Genomic DNA, 19,936 nt, shown 5'->3' on the forward strand with positions numbered 1-19,936 from the left:
TTATAAACAGGAGGAAAAAGAGAGGTAGATTGACAAACCTATCATTTTGTGGTAAAATTGTTACAGCTCGCCCGAAACGTGAGCCTACAGCAGTTTCTGTCTTTGTGAAGAGGTAATAATGCCAATTCAGTGTCAAAAACAGCATATAAATAGCATGTAATACATCTCACTCAGGTAATAGGATCATTGGTCTTAAAACTTATATCATTAGTAGAAGAGCATATGTAATTACTTCTATAATATTTTTAAGAAATATAAATAAATCATATAGACTGTTACCATCAAAATGCTCTTACACAGGGGAAATCTCTCAAAGTCATTTTGTGATTTTATTTTTCCTCACCAAAAGAATACCTGTCAATCTCTTTTGCTAGGTCTTGACACATTAAATCCTAAAAATCAGAATTTGAATATAAGATTATCTGTTGCAAGCAGAATGTTCTAGTCTTTAGTTCTCAAAGAAGGAAAAATGTCCTTGAAATCAACATGATTCAACAACTAAGTATTAAAATATCCGTACCATCACGCACATGACAATTATTTTCACCATTGTCCTTTTCATCACTCAGGAAGAACTTGCATTTATTGCAAACTTCAGCCATTTTTCCTCTTAGTAAGTCTAGCAAATAGGGAGCAAAAACAAGGCAAAAGGTTTTATTCTCACCAGTTTCATTTAGCATAATTTCAACTTTCAAATTATAGGAACATAAATGAATGTCCTACTTCTGTGTTAAAAGTACTTGACTACTTTGTGGGACGTTGTGTGCCCATTCTTTACTAAATTTTCTTGGTCGCTGTTGCTAGGTAACACCGCTGACCTCCCACAGCTGAAAAAAAATGAGAGGGTTGGAGGGAGCAATTCGGCATTATTAGCATTTGACTAATAAGGTTGTTGGGGTTTTTTTTTTTAAACTATGTATCTAAGCATCTGTCCCCTTCTGTAGGGAATGTCATCATCTATGGGAACACAATTGACACATACACCACGGTGGAGACGCTCTTGAACTTGGGTGTGAGGGGCTCCTACATCCACCTGGTGCAGCACCCACCCACCTCCATCGTCACCTGCATCAACAACTACGCAGTGGAGGGCGCAGTGGAGGATGCGCTCCGAGCCGCGGGGGTGACCGTCTACCGGGATGCGGTCCTAGCTCAGTGGAACGATGGCCTGAACCCAGACCCCATCCACAGCGCCAGCTTCACCACACCCACCAAGCCCTTCCAGCTCCCTTGCTCCGTAAGTAGGTCCCCAGAACCTCACACACCACCTTTGGGGGACTTGGGGTCTGAAAAGTGGTAGGTGGTGAATTTATAGTCACAGGGTTCTTTTTCCCCTAAACGTTCAGATTTTCTATTGCTGAGAAATGAGCCACCCAAACCGAGTGGCCTAAAACAACAGCCATTCCATATTCTCTCCCGTGGTCCTGGGGCTGGACCGGGCTCCCCCAGCAGCTCTCCCTAGAGGTGTCTCCTGGGGCTGACGTCAGACGGGGGCTGGGGCTGGAATCGTCTAGAAGGTGTGTTCACCCACTTGTCCGTCTGCTGGTGTCAGCTCAGCTTCAGGTGAGATTTTGACCTGAACACTTACAAGTGGCCCCTTCATGGGACTGAGCTTCCCCTCTGCATGGTGGCTGGGTTCCGAAAGCAATGGGACAGAGACAGAGAGAGAGACGCAGAGAGAAAGAGAGAGAGAGAGACAGCATATCTCCTTTCGTGACCTAGCCTCAGAAGTCAAGCTGCACCCTTCCACCGCATTCTGTGCCCTAGAAGCAGGTCACTAAGGCAGCCCACACTCAAGGGGAAGGGAACTGGACCCCGCCTGTTCCTGGGCAGAGTGTCAGGGGGGTGGCTTTGAAGAGGGCCAGCCCCACTGAGCGCTCCCCGTGTCCCGGGTACCATGCTGCACACTGGCAGTGTGTTCTGTCCCCTCCTCACAACAGCTCTTTCAAGGGAAGCATCCCCACCTTACAGACGAGAACACCGTGGCTCCGCGTCAGCTGAGATCCCAACCCAGGCCAGCAGGGCCTCAAAGTCCATGCTGTGTCGACCTCCTAAGATTCTGGAAACAGCAATAGGGGATCTTCCCCCATGATGTATGGAGAGAGTGCTTTGCTTTGGGGCTTGTCACAGCTCAGCTCACACCCTGTTCAGGAGATGAGCAGAAGCCAGGAGGGAGGAAGAGGGGAAAGGGGCCAGTTGATGTGATGGAGAAGCAGGAGATCCCTGAGAGAGAGGGGGCTGCGGTCCGAGTGAGTGCTGGAGCTATGGGGGTCAAGGGCTGTGTTGGCGGTTGGGATAAAGGATGCCAGCAGCATCTAGTGGGCAAGCCAGCTGGGGAACCCCGTGGGGGCTCATAGCAGTCCCTCACCTGGCAGTAGGGGTGGGTCAGCCTAAGTCAGGGCTTCTCACCCAAGGGCCCCTATGGGCCACCCTCATCCCCCCAGAGTCTGGACTGGAGCTCAAGGCAGACCACCTGCACAGAGAGGGTTTCCCTGCCACCTGTCATTTCATTCTGATAACCCAGGGGGATTTCACATTCTGCTCTCAGTACCTTCATTTACTCCTTCACTCCACAAACATTTATTGGACACCTACTAGGTCTCAGGCTTAGTCCTAAGTGTGAGGGATATAGCAGTGAAAAAGACAGAAAAAGTTCATTTTATTTTAACATAAAAGTGACACCATCTACACATGTATGTCACAATACCTGTATAAGATAGGGAAAATCAACATCTTTTCACCAAAAGTTTCCTCCCAAAATGATGATCGTGGAAGATGTATGCCCAGGTTATCCTGGGCAACTCTGGGGGTGAACATATACCCTGCTTAGGGCGCATGGGTGCAGGAAAACCTCCCCCAATATCCAACTGAATACAGATTCTGTAGCAGCCCCTGCTGGCCTTCACTCTGCTGTCCAGGTCAGAATTGGAATCATGGCAAGGACATCTTGCAGATACTCTCAGCTGCCTTGATCCAACACACCTTCCTGCCCAAACTGCACCCTAAATGGATGAGTCGGACATTGGCCTGCTGTCCTCAGGTCCTGTCTCCAGCTTCCCCTGCTCTGCTCTGCACCATGACGAGGGGCCTCTACAGAGGACCCTCCCAGCCCGTTTCCCCTGACTCTCAGTAGGTTGGCCAACCTGGCAGGAGATTAGAAACTGGAAGAAGGGAACAGTCAGGGTATTTATCCCTCCTGATCGTCAGCTTTGGGTGGCATCTCTGCCAGGGAATTAGGAGACTTTTGATGGGCACGAATATATTCACGATCTTCACTGTGGCCATGTGGTCATGGTGTCGTGGGCTGAATTATGTGCCCCCAGAGAGGAGATACGGTCCTAAGAACCAGTACCTGTGGATGTGACCTTATTTGGAAATAGGATCTTTGCAGCTGTAGTCAAGTACAGAGAAGGTCATCCTGGTTTGGGGTGGGTTCGAACTCTAATGATTGGTGCCCTTACATGGAGAGAGAGACTTGATGACAGAGAGGAGGCCCATGAGGAAGAAGGCCCCATGCTGACGGAGGCAGAGATGGAGTGATGGCAGCCACAGGTCCTGGAGCAGCAGGGATGGCCAGCGCCCACCAGCAGCTAAGGAGAGATGAGGACCTCTCTGAAGTTCTCTGTCTAGCTAGACATTTGTCAATTTTATTGATTTTTTTTCCCCCCAGAGAAACGGCTTTTGAGTTTGTTAATTATCTCCGTCATCTGTCAGTTTTCTCTCTCATTGATTTCCACTCTTAACAATTATGTTCTTTTTTCTGCTTGCTTTGGATCTACTTTGGCTTTCTTTTTCTAGTTCCTTAAGGTAGACCCTTAGGTCATTATTTGTAGAAGCATTTAAAGCAGATGTTCCTACTTCATATTTTCATCCACTATGTACTATTTATTCAGTTGGCATTACAGGAGCACGTGAGTTGTGTTTGAGAGGTCTGAGAGGTCTGTAACTCAGAACACGTGCTCCCACGGACAGTGTTGGATTTGCTGATCCGGCGTTCACTCTATTCCACAAACCCCTATGTCCCAAATGTAACCGTAGCATCAATGCCTACGCCAAAACCATATAAAATAATATGATAGAGGTACTGATAGTCTTTAAAACGCAGTAAAACAAGGGCTAGTATATGTATGTGCCCCGTAATAAAAGAGTCGTTTTAAGTAGGAGAAAAACTGGGTAGGTAGAAGAACTTTGCAGGGATGCTGAAGGGAGCTGCTGAGCATTAATGGTCCTGTTTTTCATGCATAATTTCAATTCAAATCAAACGTTTTTCCTATTTTTCTGTGCGTGGGAAGTCTGTTTCTATAGAGATGGGAAACGAGTAGAGGAGGGGAAAAAAAAGAGGAGTAGAGAGACAGAAAGTTTCAGAGTCACGGACTCAGAGAAATATATTTTCCTGTGGTCACTGAGCAAGGTTATAAAACAGAAAAAAATTTAAAGAGGTTTGAAGGAAAGAAGCTGCCTGGATGGGAGTAATTGGGATAGGATTAGACATCTGAGTGAACAGAGACAGGGAAAAGGGCAAAAGCCCTGCCGGTTCCCTGAGGGAGAAGAAAGGACGTCATAGGGATGGTGGATCTGAGTCCAGTGCTGTCCAATAGAACTGTCTGCGATGGTGGAAATGGTCCATGTCTGTGCAGTCTAACATGACAGCCACCGCCACCTGTAGCTTTGGGGCATTTGAAATAGGCCACCACAACTGAGGGTCTGGATTTTAAATTTTGTTTAATTGTAATTAATTTAGATTTAAAAGTATATAGTCACCCATGACTAGTGGCTACTGCAGGCTCATTTGTGGCTCATTCCTCATTGGCACGCCATTCCTAGATGTAGGGAAGGGCATGGAAGGGGGTTACCTCTGGCTCAGGACAGCTGATTTCTGTACGTAATGAGGCAAGTGAGGTGGGTAGAGCTGGCGTGTGAAGGAAGCAGGGAGTGTGGTATCCACCAGTATGATGAGGACCCAGGTCATATGTTCATTTCTTAGCATGCTTTTAATAAGGTGGCAAACTGTGTTTAGGTAAAGCTAAAAATGATTCAGCTTAGCTACTTCAATGACAACTGAAGACTTAAAAACAGCTAACTTGGACTGCTTTAATGACTTAACATCAATATGGAAGATGATCTCCAGATAAGTACGAGAACACATTAAAATTTGGGCAGAGAGTGGAGGGGCCTGCAGGTACCTTGTAAATCTTCACTGAGTCAGCACCTGCCATCCCAGGGCAGGAAGTAACAAGGCAGGAGCCCAAACCTGGGGGGCACCAAGGCGGACGGGGCTTGCGTCCTCTCTGGGGCGTCCTGCAGGGAGAGACAGGCTTTCTGGGTTTAAAGGGGCAGGAATGGGGCAGCCTGAAGACTCAAAACTGGACGAAGTGACCCCAAGAAGGAACCTGGAGAGACCTAAGTGTCAGACGCAGGAGAGGAAAATGGTAGGAGGCTGAGAAGGAACGATTCAAAATGTCCGAGAATGAGAGGAAAGTGGTGTTTATGAATGTAAACCTCCTTACGGGGAAGAATGTGCTCTTGTGGGAGATATTCCACCACGTGGCACCCTCGCCTCTGGATGTCTAGATTGAGCAATTTAAAAAAAAAAGAGTGACATTGAACGATCTTAATTTCTTCTGTGTACCAAAGATACACACACCATTATGACATACTGTTTGTAGATTTAGGTTTTCTTGTGTGCCCCAAGTAATAAAATAGAGACTCTTCACCCTGTTGGGAAGGTACAGTGAAGAGTGATAACTAGAAATAATGTGATTGTTCACTTTGTAGATGTTCTTCAGCTTCTGTGAGAAGAACGTGGATTATGAAACATTCAGAGCCTTCAACGACGCGTGCCTTGTCTACGACGGCCGCCTTGTGATAGACACCAACTTCCACACCAATGACATAGCCATCAGAGCTGCCGGCTCCCTCACCAAGTTCTCCAACAGGTATTACTCGAATGAGTGGACTCACAGCAACTTCAATTCCAAGGAAGTTGGCTTCCAGCTGGCAGCCGTGATGCTCAACCTCTTTGACCCGACCCTCGAGCCTGTGACTGAGCCGCCGGCTGACCTTGACCGCCTCATCCCCATGTACAGGGGAGCCAAGATCAAAGGTAGGTAGTGGGCCACCTTCATCCCTGTGACGGAGCCACTGGTTGGATCTGGACCAGCCAGCCCTCCGTTTCCTGTAGGTTTGGTGAGGAGGCGCCTGTGTCCCTCAGTGGGTTTGCACAGAGACACGGGAGGGCTCTCTTTTATGTTTAACTGCTTATTATGGACTTGACTTTATCACATCAGAACTGATGTGATAAAATTTTTCACATCAGAATGTGATGCTCACTTTGCATCTAAGGAAACTGAGACTAGGGGATGATGAGTAACTTGCCCAGAGGTCCCTCACAACTGGTGTAGGGTTCGATGCCCTGACATCTTACCAAACTTTCATTCTCAATATCAGTTGAGAGGTAAGGAGAACTTCCAAGCCTCCCGGGCTTTGGTCTGCTGTCTGGATGGATAAGCTAGACCATTAGCAGCTGTAAAACGGTCCAGTTTTATCCCCTCAGCTTTATTGACCCCTAAGGAGATCATCATATGAGTGACACGGAACTTTCTTATATTTGGGAGGTGGGAGTTACCCTTGAAAACAGCATCTTTGAATGTTGTGGATCTTCTACCAGAAAAATGCACATTTTACAAAACTGTTTACTTCTAGAAGGTTGATGGACCAACCCCCATAGTCACCCGTGGACCCCTAGGGGGTCTGTGAGCCCCAATCCAGTAAACAAAACATCAGGCTAAAGGGACAAAAGCCCCGTATTGCAGTCCTTGTGTTTATCTGCCCAACTAAATGGCCTCCGAGAGGTCGTGATCTCCTTCTCACTCTGGATGAGACCTTAAGGAAGGTGGTGGATGTGGGAAAGGAAGACAAGGCATGGGTGTCAGAGGCTGATCAGAGCTAGACCAGGCTCGGGCTTCTAGGGCAAGCTAGAAATAGTAACAGTTTCATAATACGAGTTTTCTAAAGCATTGAACAAGAACTTTGTTGATTTTCCTTATAACATTTACTTAGTATTTTGGTTACATAGTGGAGGAGGATGGAGAATGGGAACACCATGGCAACATTTGTAGACCAAAGTGTTGGCTGGCTTTAGCAGGCAGAGATGAGAATGCCACAAGTTATGGGAAATCAGGATGCACGGGATCAGCTTGGCACATCTTGGAACATTGGTGGCTATATTATGGGTTATAATGGCACATTCATGTTGATTTTATTAAATAAAATAAATCGCAGGGTGTTCCTTGCTAATAGAGGTACTTGAGTGGGAAAGTTTGAGTAGCATACACCATGGCAGGCATCTCTGGTTGTCCTGTGGTACAGATGTAAGCCCTGTTACCCAGTTGTTACCCGACTGAATTAAAATGTGGAAAACTTGCCATTTCCACCAGGAGGCATCCTCCCTGGGTCGTACCATTATCTGCATATCGCCAAGCCTGCCATCCCAACCCTATTGGAGGTACAAATGGCCCAGTCTGATTTTGTAAGTATTATTCCTGAATTTCATTTTACTTTCAAATATAACACTTTGTTTATGGGGATAGGGGTGAAATTCTTAATTCAGTCTTTAGTGTAATGTATTGGTTCACGCATCAGAAAGCCATGTGGCAGTTTGGCCCCCAAAACGGCCCCCACTGACTCCCACCCCTTGGTATTCATGTCCTTGCATGGTCCGCTCCCACACTGACTAGGGCTGACCAGTGTGGCCAGCAGAATATTGTGGAAATGACAGTGTGTGACTTCCAAGGCCAGGTCCTGAAAGATAATACAGCTTCCAACTTGCACCCTCCTGGGTCACTGCTGCCATATTGTAAGGTCACCCAGGTGGCCCTTCGGGAGGTGCGCGTGGAGAGGGACTGAGGATTTCTGCGCCAGCCAGTCGTGTGATGAAGCCACCGTGGAAGTGGTCCTCCAGCCCTAGTCCAGCCTTCCGATGATGCAGCCCTGGCCAACATCTTGACTAAAACGTACAGGAGACCATGAGCCAGAATCCCCCAGATAAGCTATTCCCAATTTCTGACTCCCAAAGACTGAGGTTATAAAAATGTATTGTCATTTTAAGCCATTTATTTTTTAGAGAAGTTTTAGGTTCACATCAAAAGTGAGAGGAAAGTACAGAGATTTCCCATATACCCCCTGCCCCCGTTCATGCACAGCCTCCCCCATTGTCAACATCCCCACCAGGGTGGTACATTTTTTACAATTGATGAACCTACATTGGTACATAATTATCACCTAAAGCCCACAGTTTCCATTACGGTCCACTCTTGGTGTTGTACATTCTGTGGGTTTGGACGAATGTGTAATGACATGTACCCACTATTACGGTATCATGCAGAGTAGTGTCACTGCCCTAAAAATCCCTCTGTTCCACCTATTCATCCCTCCCTCCCTCCCCTGCAACTCCTGGTAACCACTGATATTTTCACTGTCTCCATACTTTTGCCTTTTCCAGAATGTCATAGAGTTGGAATCATACAGCATGTGGCCTTTTCAGATTGGCTCCTTCACTTAGTAATTTGCATTTCAGTTCCCTCCATGTCTTTTCATGGCGTGATAACCCATTTCTTTTTAGCCCTGAATAGTATTCCACTGTCTGGATGGACCACAGTTTATCCATCCACCTCCTGAAGGACATTAAGCCACTAAGTTTTGAGGTAGCCTGTGATGAATCCATAGATAATTAAAATAACCACCTCTGTGGCAATAGTAAATTGCTTAGGGTCTGGGATGTCTGTCCAGGCCCCCCTGTCCTCCTGCCCTCCCTGGATGACACAGGAAGGGCCAGCGAGGTGAAGCTGAAGCTGCGTGTGCTTGGGGGTTGGGAGGGGCGTTCCCTGTGTTCAAGGTAACTAGAAAGGACGCAACATGGTTGGTCGGTTGGTGAGCTTCTCAGGTAAGATTATCGGACAGTTGGTCCCAACTGGTGTTTGTTGTCAACTGGGGTTTCCTTTCTGGTGCTTCATGTTTGCTTTTTTGTCAGTGAGGAAGACACTGGAGGTTGCCTGCTTCCACTCCCATTTTCTCATCCTGAATTTTTTTGAGGGTTAATGATCTGACTAAGTTAAAATAAGCACATCTCCCAGATTTCCTTGAGAATGAGGTCAGCCATGTGGCAGGTCCCGGCCAATGAGATGTAGTAGAAGCTGCTGGAAAATTCCGTAAGGGGGAGCAGACTCCGGATGTCGCAGGCTCCTGGCCCCTCACCGTCTCTCTTCGGGAAGTCAGAATCCCAGCTCTTCCGTCGACTTCCCATGGACTTTGGACGAGTTATCAACTCCTCTGCATTTCGGGGGTTATTAGGGATCCCATATAAAGTAACACTGCCTTCAAGGAATAAAACAGTGACCCGTCAGTGGTAGATGTTGTTAATTATAGTTCCAGAAAAAGAATGAAACCTGGTTCTTCCAAGGAAAGGATGGATGCTGTGTGTTTAAAACTTACTTCCCTTGGGCCTTTCCCAGATTCTTTCAGGTGTGTCCTGTATCCACAGTCTGATGCAAAATGTTCTTACAAGTAAAGAAAGGACCGTAGCGAATGGTGCTCCAGTCTGTACTGCTGTGTAACAAAACTTAGGGACATGAAGCAGCCATTGGATTCCGCTCACAGATTCTGTGGGTTAGGAATTCGGACAGTACACGGTGGGAATGGGTTCAAAAGCTAGGAAATACTGGACTTGGTTTCACACTGAACCAGATTCTTCAAGGACAGTGTGTGATTTCTGACATGCAGTGTCATTTATTTATCAACCACTGGTTCTTTCTCGGAATAAAGTCAGAGGAGGAGCGAAAGGGAGTTTTAGATAATGAGGGTTTTCATAAGAATGGAACTTGACTAGCTTCTTTGGCTGGTGCTGTGACAGTATTTGAGCAGGAACCCTGACTGTAATTAACCATTTTGCCAGGTGGGCCTCCTTTTTAATTAGTACAGAAGATCTAAACAGATTTTTTTCTCCCCATTTTATTCACCAAGAAAAAAAATGTAGGATGGTTCCATGGCAATCTTTTGGATTTGGAATTAATTTGATTAAGTAAAATTGTTGCCAGAATGGTCAGGCAGTCGCCTAAATATGGCCAGTGGATGGAGAATGGAGCCCACGGAGCAGTATTTCACTAGAGAAACTAAATTACTGTTCTCACAGCAAATGTAGTACAGATGAATCTCATCAGACTCGTGTAGCACTCACGCATCGGGATATGTAAGTAAGGAGATGCTTTAGTAATTCATGAGGTAACCCGACAAAAGGAAGACAGGGGACCCCAAGTCGTCTACATAATGAACTGATCCGCAGATTCCAGTCCACATGCTTTGTTGGCTTATACTCCACGGAATAAACAAATTTGTCACAACAAACTCTGCCTGGGTACCATTAAATTTAAAATTGTGTATTCATCGTGGGAGCTGGGAACCTGGTTTCTTGCATGCCGAGTCTGATTACCCCTGGGTCTTTCGTTTGGCATGAATTCCAGAGCCATATTCCAATCTTTGTCAAAATCATAAAGGAGCTCAAAAGGATAATTATATTCAGGGAAAAAGGAAGAGACAAAAAAAACAACACATCAGAACCCGTTACTCTGTCAAAATTTTAAACTCAACACCCAAATCTCCTAACAATTTATTCATATACTTAAAGGAAGAAACTAGCCACATCCCACAGAATTGGAAAGTGTATGAAATCATCATCGTCGTTAGCCCAGAATCCCTCACCGGGTGGCAGGGCTGGAAGCTGCCTTAAGTCCTTGTTTAGTGGAGTGATTTTCTGGAAGGATAAGCAGAAAGGGTCCTGGACTTCACTGGATTTTCCCATCTGTCAGCAACAGTGACTAGGAATGACCTCAGAAATTTAGATAAGTCTGCCCAGCCCCACAGGGGTAACTTGTGTCTGAGAAACCCATCTGTAGGCGACTTGCCTTTCATGTCAATGCAAACTATTTTGATGCCGCATGCCTAGGACGGCCCCCTGGTTATGTGATCGCAGAGCCAGATCTCATTAACGATGGTCACGGTCACTTCCAGAGTCAAGATGTGCTGTCTTTGCACCACTGGGCATTTCTTTCCTCTGTGTGCCTTTAAATTCAACCTTTAAATTAAAAAGTAAGGCCAACTCCCCTCCACCAAATAAACAGACCCACGATGACACATCACTGGAAACGATGCTGACGACACAGCCCTTGTAGAACAGGGTGACCTCAGAGGGCGTGTGATGCTGAGACACCAGCCATGGAGTCACCGTGGCCCTCGAGTTGAGGTGCTCAGAATCCACTGAATCAGCCCCCAAATACAAGTGCTTGTGAGCAGAGGGTGGGATGTTCAGTGAAACTCTTTGCCAAGTCAAAAATATTGTCAGCCACGTGGGTGGATCCCGAGATGTACCCCTCTGAGGCCTGATTTCCCTTCCTTAATCACTCAGCATAAAGAAATTTCAAAGAGGAAGAGGAGAGTCCACGACCTTGTGGGATCTGCTGTCCACTGAGGCCAGGGAAACCTGGTGCTAAAAGTATGCTAGAGCTGTGGCCAGTGCCCCCTCTCCTGGACCCCCAGCCGCCCTACCAGCAAGGCCAGGGAGCAGCCCCTCCCCCAGACACTCATTCAACTTCACCAAGGCACCCCTGACTGCGAAGAGGCCTCCCCAGGGTCAACTTTACTTGGTGGCTCATCATAGCAAACGCTATTTCTGAATTAAATACACGCAGAGCTATGAAAGTGAGGAACGCGCCCGTTGCGAGCATCTCTAAGAATAAATACAAGACTTTAAAAACCATTTGAGTTTGGCACCAGCAGCTTTAGTCTTAGCCCCTTCCATTAACATTTTGTTAAAATATTGACACAGAAACAAATAAATGATACCGCTTATTTTTATGAAAATAGAATGATTCTCTACAAATTACAAAACATTGTAAATTTTTATACTATACTTCTATAGTATAAAATGTACTGGGAACATATTTTCCTGTTATGAAATAACTCACCAATAATTTCTGTTGGATGCATTGCATCCAGATGTGTGCATATACCATTGTTGCGTTAGATAATACCTTACTCGGTGTTTTTTTAAACACTTTGCTATGGAGGTAGATTTCCTGTCTGTATGCATCCATCTCTATGATGCTGGACCTCGTGCACCTCCCTGGGGCGCTGTCCCCCACCCCCATCCTAAGCTGTGTTTGTTCTGTCCCCCAATCTCGTGCATATCCTTGGGGCTGGCCCAGGACTTACCTGGCATCCCTCCTGTATTTCTCACCTTGTGCCTGTATAGTTGGCTGGTTCCTCCTCAGGGCTTAGTCATGTGATACACAAACACCCACCAGTTGCTTCAATTTACTTAAAAATCCAGTTAATCCGTGTGTCCTTGTTTAGATAAAGTCCCCAGGGGATGTCCGGGACTCAGTAAATGTTTGGGATCAGTGCAGTTCAACTTGCCCTGGATTTCTAAATGCCACATTCAAGTTCAGAACAAAAGCTTAAATCTATATGCACTCAGGAGAGATTTACTGAGTGCTACTGTGTACTGAGTTCAGAGTCCAGAGGCAAAGTCTGTGGGTTCAGCCACCACCAGCCAAACCCAGGTTTGTCCATGGAGGTTCTGTTTGTTGCTGGAGCCAGTGGGAAGCATGTCTCTGGCTGGTCAGTCAGTGGCCATCAGGGGCTGAAATAGAAAAAGTGGTCATGACTGGGGTAGAGGGGCATCTTTCCTTGTCATCTGGGTTCACATGGTGGTTCAGCCAGTTTCTAGGGGACATAAAGCCATGAATCTACACCTTTCACAATTTACAAACTAACAGGTAGCCCACAGAACGGTATATATATTTTCCATGAACTTGAACCTTCTTCCCAGGAACAGACCCTACCAAACAGGTGAACCTCTGCAAACCCAGCTGTCAGGGATTCACCTTTTTCCTTCTTTCCTTTGTTCGAGTAGAACTTTAAAAACTGAAATTCCTTTTGCGCACCTTTGACTAGGAGGTTTTTCTCAAAATGGTGCTGTGAAAAAATTAAAGTTAACAGTCTTATGACACCGCGCAGGAGAGAATAGACCCAGTTCCACCTACTGGCTGTGCCAGGTATTGAATAACGGAGAATTGACCGTAACCTAGCAACTAATTTAGAAACATGGAGCGATATAATCACAGTGTCAAATACCCTGAGGAACTTTCAGTCATCAAATTCAAACACATGGTTTCTGACACGCACTTATCTTCAGTCGAGTTTGGTCAATATCTACTACTGTGATTTGCAACAGGCGATAAGCTCTAATCCGTCCGTTATATTTGAAAAATAAATTGCTGTGATAAAGTTCCCAAAGTCCAGAAATGTTTCTAACGTTGTTTTTCTGATGCACTCCTCCGCCAGGGTTCAGAAATAGTAACAGGTAACGTGAAGAACGGGACTTACTTCCGAATCCACACCAACAAGTACAAGATGGTGGAAACCATCACGTGCCTTTCCAAAGTGCCTTTCCCTGCCTCCAACTACATCCGCCTGTTCGGCCAGCACGAGCAAGTCCTCAACAACCTGTGCGCTCGATACAAGGATGGGCTGGTCCCAGACCTCTACAGGTGAGCTGGGCGTTGCGCTTTCCCGGGGGTTATGGGGTGGGGGGAATGCAGACACAAGCCATGGATGTCTTGTGAATGAGGGAGGGGTTTTGTGATGCACCAGGAAGTACACGGGAACCCCTGGGAGAAGCTAGAGCTTCTCAACAGTGAAGAGTATCAGACCCACCAGCACTGGAGAGGCCCACGGAGAAGAGCACAGGCTCTTGGTGTGTCCACAAGTGGCTGCACGGCCACGTGCAGGCCTGCGTCCCAGACGCATCCGTGCACGGCCTCCACGCCACAGATGATATTCAAGTCTCTCTTGAGACACAGGCTGCTAAGAGCAGTGGTCAGAAACGTAAGAGGTCGATTTGGGGGCAGGATGGAGGTATCTGGTCCTGGGGGGAGTTCCAGCACCACGGACAGGCTGTCTGTGACCCCAGCCGCCTCCTCACGGCACATGCTCAAGCAGAGGGGGCGACCGTTTGCCTAAGACGTTGGGAAGGAATTCTGCTCCAGCAGGTTGGTTAGACTGGGGGCTCTAGATCCCCAAATGGAGCAAGTCAGCACTCCGTTTGGGGCCCTGTTTGCGAGCCTGCTCATGGCAATGCGTGTAGCTGGAGTTTGTGTGTTTTCCCTGCTGTGTGGTATTCCGTGTGTAAGATAACTGTGTCACAGCTCATCCGTCCATTTTCCTGTCGATTGATGTTCATATTGTTCCAGTTTGGTGCCATTGGCATCGTGGGCACACCTGTGCAGGAATTTCTCTCGGGTGTACTAGGTGACACCCAAATGTTCCCCACGGTAGTGGTGTCTGTTACCCTCCCTCCAGCCAGCCATGAGAGCCCTCCGCAGCCCTGGCAGTCCTCGGCACCGTTCAGCTTGAACATTTGGCCACCCTGGTGGTGTGGAAAGGTGTCTACCCAGGGTTTCAGTGTTCTCTTTCCTGATTTATTTATTTATTTTTTTGTGTGGTACGCGGGCCTCTCACTGTTGTGGCCTCTCCCGCTGCGGAGCACAGGCTCTGGACGTGCAGGCTCACGCGGATCCTCCCAGACCGGGGCACGAACCTGTGTCCCCTGCATTAGCAGGCGGACTCTCAACCACTGCGCCACCAGGGAAGCCCCCCCTTTCCTGATTTCTAATGTGGTTCAGTGCCTTTTCATTTGTTTGTGGGCCATTCATGGTAGTTTCTGGGGAAATGCCTGTTTATGACGTTTGTCCCTTTTTGGGGGGCGGGGGTCGTCTTCTCTTACTAACTCACAGGAATTGTTCGTATATTCTGGATACAAACTTGGTTGTTTACGTTTCCTTCGTACGTCTTCTTGCATTCTGAGGCTTGTCTTTTCACTTTCTTTATAGTGTCAATTAACAGATATTCTTCATTTTAAAATCATCTGTCTTTTTCCCGATGTCTTGGATATTTTTGTCCCTTTGCTCTTCTAATAGTTTTACAGTAACCTTGTGCCGCTCCGTGAAAAGCCCCACTGGATTTGATAGGAAATGCATTAAACCTTAGATCAATTACATAAGAGTTGACATCTTTGATATTAATTTTAGTCTCATAACATACTAGTTAACCCTTGAACTATAGTGTCAATATAGTCAAAAGTCGAAAGTCTGAGTATAACTCACCTTCTGCCCTCTGTGCCTGTGGTTCCACATCCTCGGATTCAGCTAAGGGCCAATCAACCAAGCATGGATCGTGTAGTACTATAGTATTTACTACTGAAAAAAATTTGTAAGTGGACCCACGCAGTTCAAACCACGATTGTTCAAGGGTCAACTGTGTAGATCTTGATCTATGTGGGTCTGTTTAATATCTTTCAGTAAAGATTTATCATTTTCTCCGTCAATGGCTTGCTTAATTTTTGTTTGATATGATCCAAAGTTCTTTATATTTTTATTGCTGTGGTAAATATCATTTTCTTACTGATTGCTTCTATATAGTGTATAGAAATGTGCTTTTTTATGGTTCTGGATTCTGCAACTTTGCTAAACTCCCTCATTCATTCAGATAATTTACCTGTAGATTCTTTTAGATTTTCCACACAAAAAAATTATGTCATCTGCAAATAATGACGGTTTTGTTTGTTTCTTCTTTTTAAATCTTTGTAACTTTTATTTCTTTTTCCTGTCTTACTTCACTGGCTAAGATTTGTGGTAAAGTTTGGGATAGAAGTAGTGAGGGATGACACCCTGGCCTCATTCTTAATTTTAAAGGGAATTCGTTCAATATTAAGTGTGTGATGTTTGCCATACATATTTTTGTAGACACCCTTTATCAGGATAAGGAAGTTTCTTTTTATTACTGGCTTGCTAAGCATTTTTATCATGCACGGATTTTTATTTTTTCCCAGAAAGAGTACTTAACTTTTTTTTTTTTTTTTTTTTGCTGTACACGGGCCTCTCACTATTGTGGCCTCTCCCGTTGTGGAGCACAGGCTCCGGACGCGCAGGCTCAGCGGCCATGGCTCATGGGCCCAGCCACTCCGCGGCATGTGGGATCTTCCCGGACCGGGGCACGAACCCGTGTCCCCTGCATCGGCAGGTGGACTCCCAACCACTGCGCCACCAGGGAAGCCCAAGAAAGAGTACTTAACTTTTGAAACCTTTTATGTGTGAGGATATCTTCCTATATGTTTCCCAATATAAACTACATTTTGATAAAGTATCAAATTCCTTAATCATAGGCTTCCCCTCCTCAGGTCTTTGTAGACATGACTCCAACATTTATTTAAAATAAAGAAAATTACAAGTATTTAGAAAGTGAATTCATTTGTTCCTCAGCTTGTGGGTAGGATTTTATTGTGGCTCTCAATCTTACACAAAATATTTGAGTTAGAGGGGAATCAGTTGTTCGTCAAAGAACATTTTTATGGGAGCTATGTATTGAGTCTTCTCTGAAAAGAAAATATTTTCACATTTGACCAAATTCAGTTTGTTTTTCCTGAGAAGAGATGCTGAAAGAGACAGACTTTGTGAGCTCGAGACCACTGGTCTGGGCACAGCTGTTAACTGAGGACAGTAATAAGTTTAAAAGTGAATTTGATTTGCTGGGAGTGAATATTTGGTATGGCAAAATGGGACAACACTGGCTATTAGGACGTGCCAACTGACATCTGTAAGAAAGGGGACAGGGGGATGGTGGCTGACCATGTTCTAGTGTGGTACCCAGGGCGCTGCCAGGCCCCGTCCGTCCCTCCCGGATGCCTGTTAGTGCACGAGCAGCTGCGGCCACGTTCTTTTCAAGTGCCACGAAATGCTGCCAGGGCCCGTGCTGACTCTTGGCCCAGCACTGCTCGCCCTGTCTGTTGTCAGACCAACTGGCAAGGCTCTTTCCAAGCAGGCAGGGTGAATGGTTTAGCTGATTTTGGCCGAGATATGATTACCGATTGTTTCCCTGACCTCGGCAGCACCAGTAACATCTCTTGTTCAAATCTGGGTGCGTTTCCATCTGTTGTGTCTGGGGGTACCTTCCTCCAGGCTGGGAGGGCTGACCGTTAACCAGCCGCTCTGTCTTCTGCAAGACAGACATGACCTCAAGGTCAAGTTCCTCTCCAGGTTCAAAGAAACCCTCTGGATCCTTTCTCTCCACTTCCCTCAATCTATTCTCACCCCATCAAGGGCCAGGACAGAGGAGGTGCTGGTGGCCCCAGTGGGAATTGTGGCAGCCACTCAGGCAGACGCCGTAGCAGCCAAGGCCTCACCTCAGCCGTGTCTCTGGCTGCCTGCGGACAGGCTCACTTGGAGCCATTTGGGGACACGTGGTGGCTGCCGAGCAGTCAGCCGCTGTGACACCCAGGCCGACAGCTGTCACAGGACAGCAGTGCCGCTGAGGGTCTGGAGCCAGGCTGGCTTGGATTCTACCTCTGTTTCATCCTTTGTTTTCCCCTTGGCGCTCCAGTGCAAACCACTGGTGATGGAGAGAATAAATTCACCCCTGGTGACTGTGTGTGTGCGTGCATGTGAGTGTGTGCCTGTGAATGTGTGTGCCTTTGTGTGTGAGTGTGTCTGTTAGTGTGTGTGAAAGAGAGAGAAATAAATGGATGGGTTGACGGATTTATCACTTTGGAAAAAGAATGGAGTCCCTGTAATTTATCTGTTCCTTTCTGAACCAACCAGCATTTGAAAGTCACATAACAAATGTGTTACAAAATGGACTTTTCCGCAATCTTCCCCTCAGAGCACCTGTGCCCTGCGGTGTCCCACGTACGCGTGCACACGCCTGTCACAGCCCCTGCAGCTCTCGCCCACCCCCTCTGACGATGTCTAGAAGGGGCCGCTCCTTCCCTCCACCTGCTGGGCTGCTTCGCCCTCAGACACTGGGGCAGAAGCAGCTTCCACGGGGGTGCCAGGAAGTCGGAGATGGGAACCGTGCGTGGAGAGGAAGGGGAGGTGGAGGCGGGGCCCTGCGAAGTCCCCATCACGGGGCTCTAACAAGGCCTGTCCCCTGTCCTCCCTGCTTCCTTACCTCTGCCTCATCTTCATGTACGCCGCTTAGCGGTGACCCTGCAAAGAAAAGCTCCTGCCTACCGACTTCCCCTACACCATGGCCTTAATTAACAGTCTGTAGCATCCTTTATCCTCACGGCGTGAATAGGTCTTGCCCTGGCTTCTTTGTGTGAGCCCATCAGATACTCATAAACCTTGATTAAATCACCTCTTCTCACATCTTAACGTGCTCAGCTCTCAAAGGCTGCCCTTGCCCGGCCCTCCCCTCCTGCGAGCGCTGCGTCCCCCTCCACGCTTCCCAAATGCTCGGATGCCTATTTTTAATGGCTAAGTGCTGCTGTGCACAGTGTTCTAAATGGGATTTGAGCAGGCCCTTTAAAAGGCTGCCGTTACCTTTTTGAACCACGTAGCCCAAGGAGTGACTCCCTCAGGAAAGCTGCCGTGCGCTATCTCTGTCTTCAGAGAAGCCAAGTAGGACGCTGCCAGCCCGCGCAGCCTCCTAATTCCCTTATTAGACTCAACTGGAATCATTTAATCATGACTTAACGTGTTTTTCAGTTCCCCTGTAGTCAGTGACCTTGTGCTATGCCCGGCAGGATATCACACACTAAATACTAGGTGCCCATTTTTCCAGACTTGTCAACATTTTATTGAACTATGGCTGCCCACTCCAACTTGTCAATTTTTTGGTGCACGCCTAAAATTTGTTGGATAATAGTTCTCCCCAGATGCAACTTTCCCTGTTGGCTGCTTACCGAGTCACCCCCCTGCCCTTCTGGAGACCCTTTAGATCAGTGTTCCTGTCCATCATTCATTTCAGATAATGCCAATTCCATTTCATAGCCTTATAAAGAATCCTTTTTCAAGTGATTTGCTAAAATCAAAATCCATCCTCTTGGGACGTCCCTGGTGGTCCAGGGGTTAAGACTCCGTGCTCCCAATGCAGGGGGCCCAGTTTCGATCCTTGTTCGGGGAACTAGATCCTGCATGCCACAGCTAAAGATCTCACATGCCACAATGAAGATCCCTCGTGCCACGACTAAGACCTGGCACAGCCAAATAAATAAGTAAATAAATAGATAAATATTTTTAAAAGTCCATCCTCTTCATTTTGCTTCCCCGTTATTTAACTCTATTTCTCCACCCTTGTGCATGTTCACACACTTTCACCTGGGGCTCCACACTGGTCATTCCCTGGCCTCGCTGATCCAAGAGGCATCTCCTTGCCCACTGGTTTTCTCATACGATCACGTTGCGTGTGAGGCTGAACCCATGTTTTGGAATATCCCTCATTACTGAGACGGTCAACCTTAGGTCTCAAAGTATAGACCAATGAAGGGGCCAAATTCCATTTAACACAACCTGTGTCCATTTTTATTTGTAATATTGCTCTGACTAAAAGACTAGGATTCTTTTTTTCTAGTATATGTCATCTCCTTCCTTCCCACAGTGCCATTGTATAGCATTAACCTTTCCTGGGATGAAGGGCAAGATTGTTTTAAGCGGTTCTGAAGTCATGGCCAGAACGTGTCCCTTCAGACATTCATCCCAAGATGATAACATGCAGGAAAAACAAACGCAGGCGTGCACACGGTCAGGGCTGAATGTTAAGGTAATGACCCTGGAGCAGTGCTTGGAGTCTGGAGCTTTGCTTTTTCGTCTCTTATCCGATGTGTTCCAATAATTTGCCTCATTCGTCATGAAATTATAGTTTGGCATATTATCCCAACATTTATCAGAAAGGCCTGGATTGAGATATTTTTATGGTTTTGAGGTGTCTGGAAGGTACATTTTCTTATTTCAACTGCCTCAGTCTCATTCGTGTTAGTGAGAATCTTTGCCTTGAGGACAGTACCCATAAATGAGTGAAAGAGAAGTGCGTATCCCATCTCACAGCCAAG

General features: G+C 46.7%; 1 protein-coding gene across 1 annotated transcript in view; it reads left to right on the plus strand.

Moving 5' to 3' along the window:
• The window catches only part of CFAP61 (cilia and flagella associated protein 61), a 255,844-nt gene that overhangs the window by 196,587 nt on the left and 39,321 nt on the right, over window positions 1-19,936 (plus strand). The window contains exons 22-25 of the mRNA XM_073792625.1: window positions 945-1,237; window positions 5,776-6,103; window positions 7,437-7,528; window positions 13,396-13,601. Coding sequence (XP_073648726.1) covers window positions 945-1,237; window positions 5,776-6,103; window positions 7,437-7,528; window positions 13,396-13,601 — 919 coding nt within the window. The remainder of the gene's footprint in view (window positions 1-944; window positions 1,238-5,775; window positions 6,104-7,436; window positions 7,529-13,395; window positions 13,602-19,936) is intronic.

This window comes from Tursiops truncatus, chromosome 15, assembly GCF_011762595.2.
Source record: "Tursiops truncatus isolate mTurTru1 chromosome 15, mTurTru1.mat.Y, whole genome shotgun sequence".
Taxonomy (NCBI): domain Eukaryota; kingdom Metazoa; phylum Chordata; class Mammalia; order Artiodactyla; family Delphinidae; genus Tursiops; species Tursiops truncatus.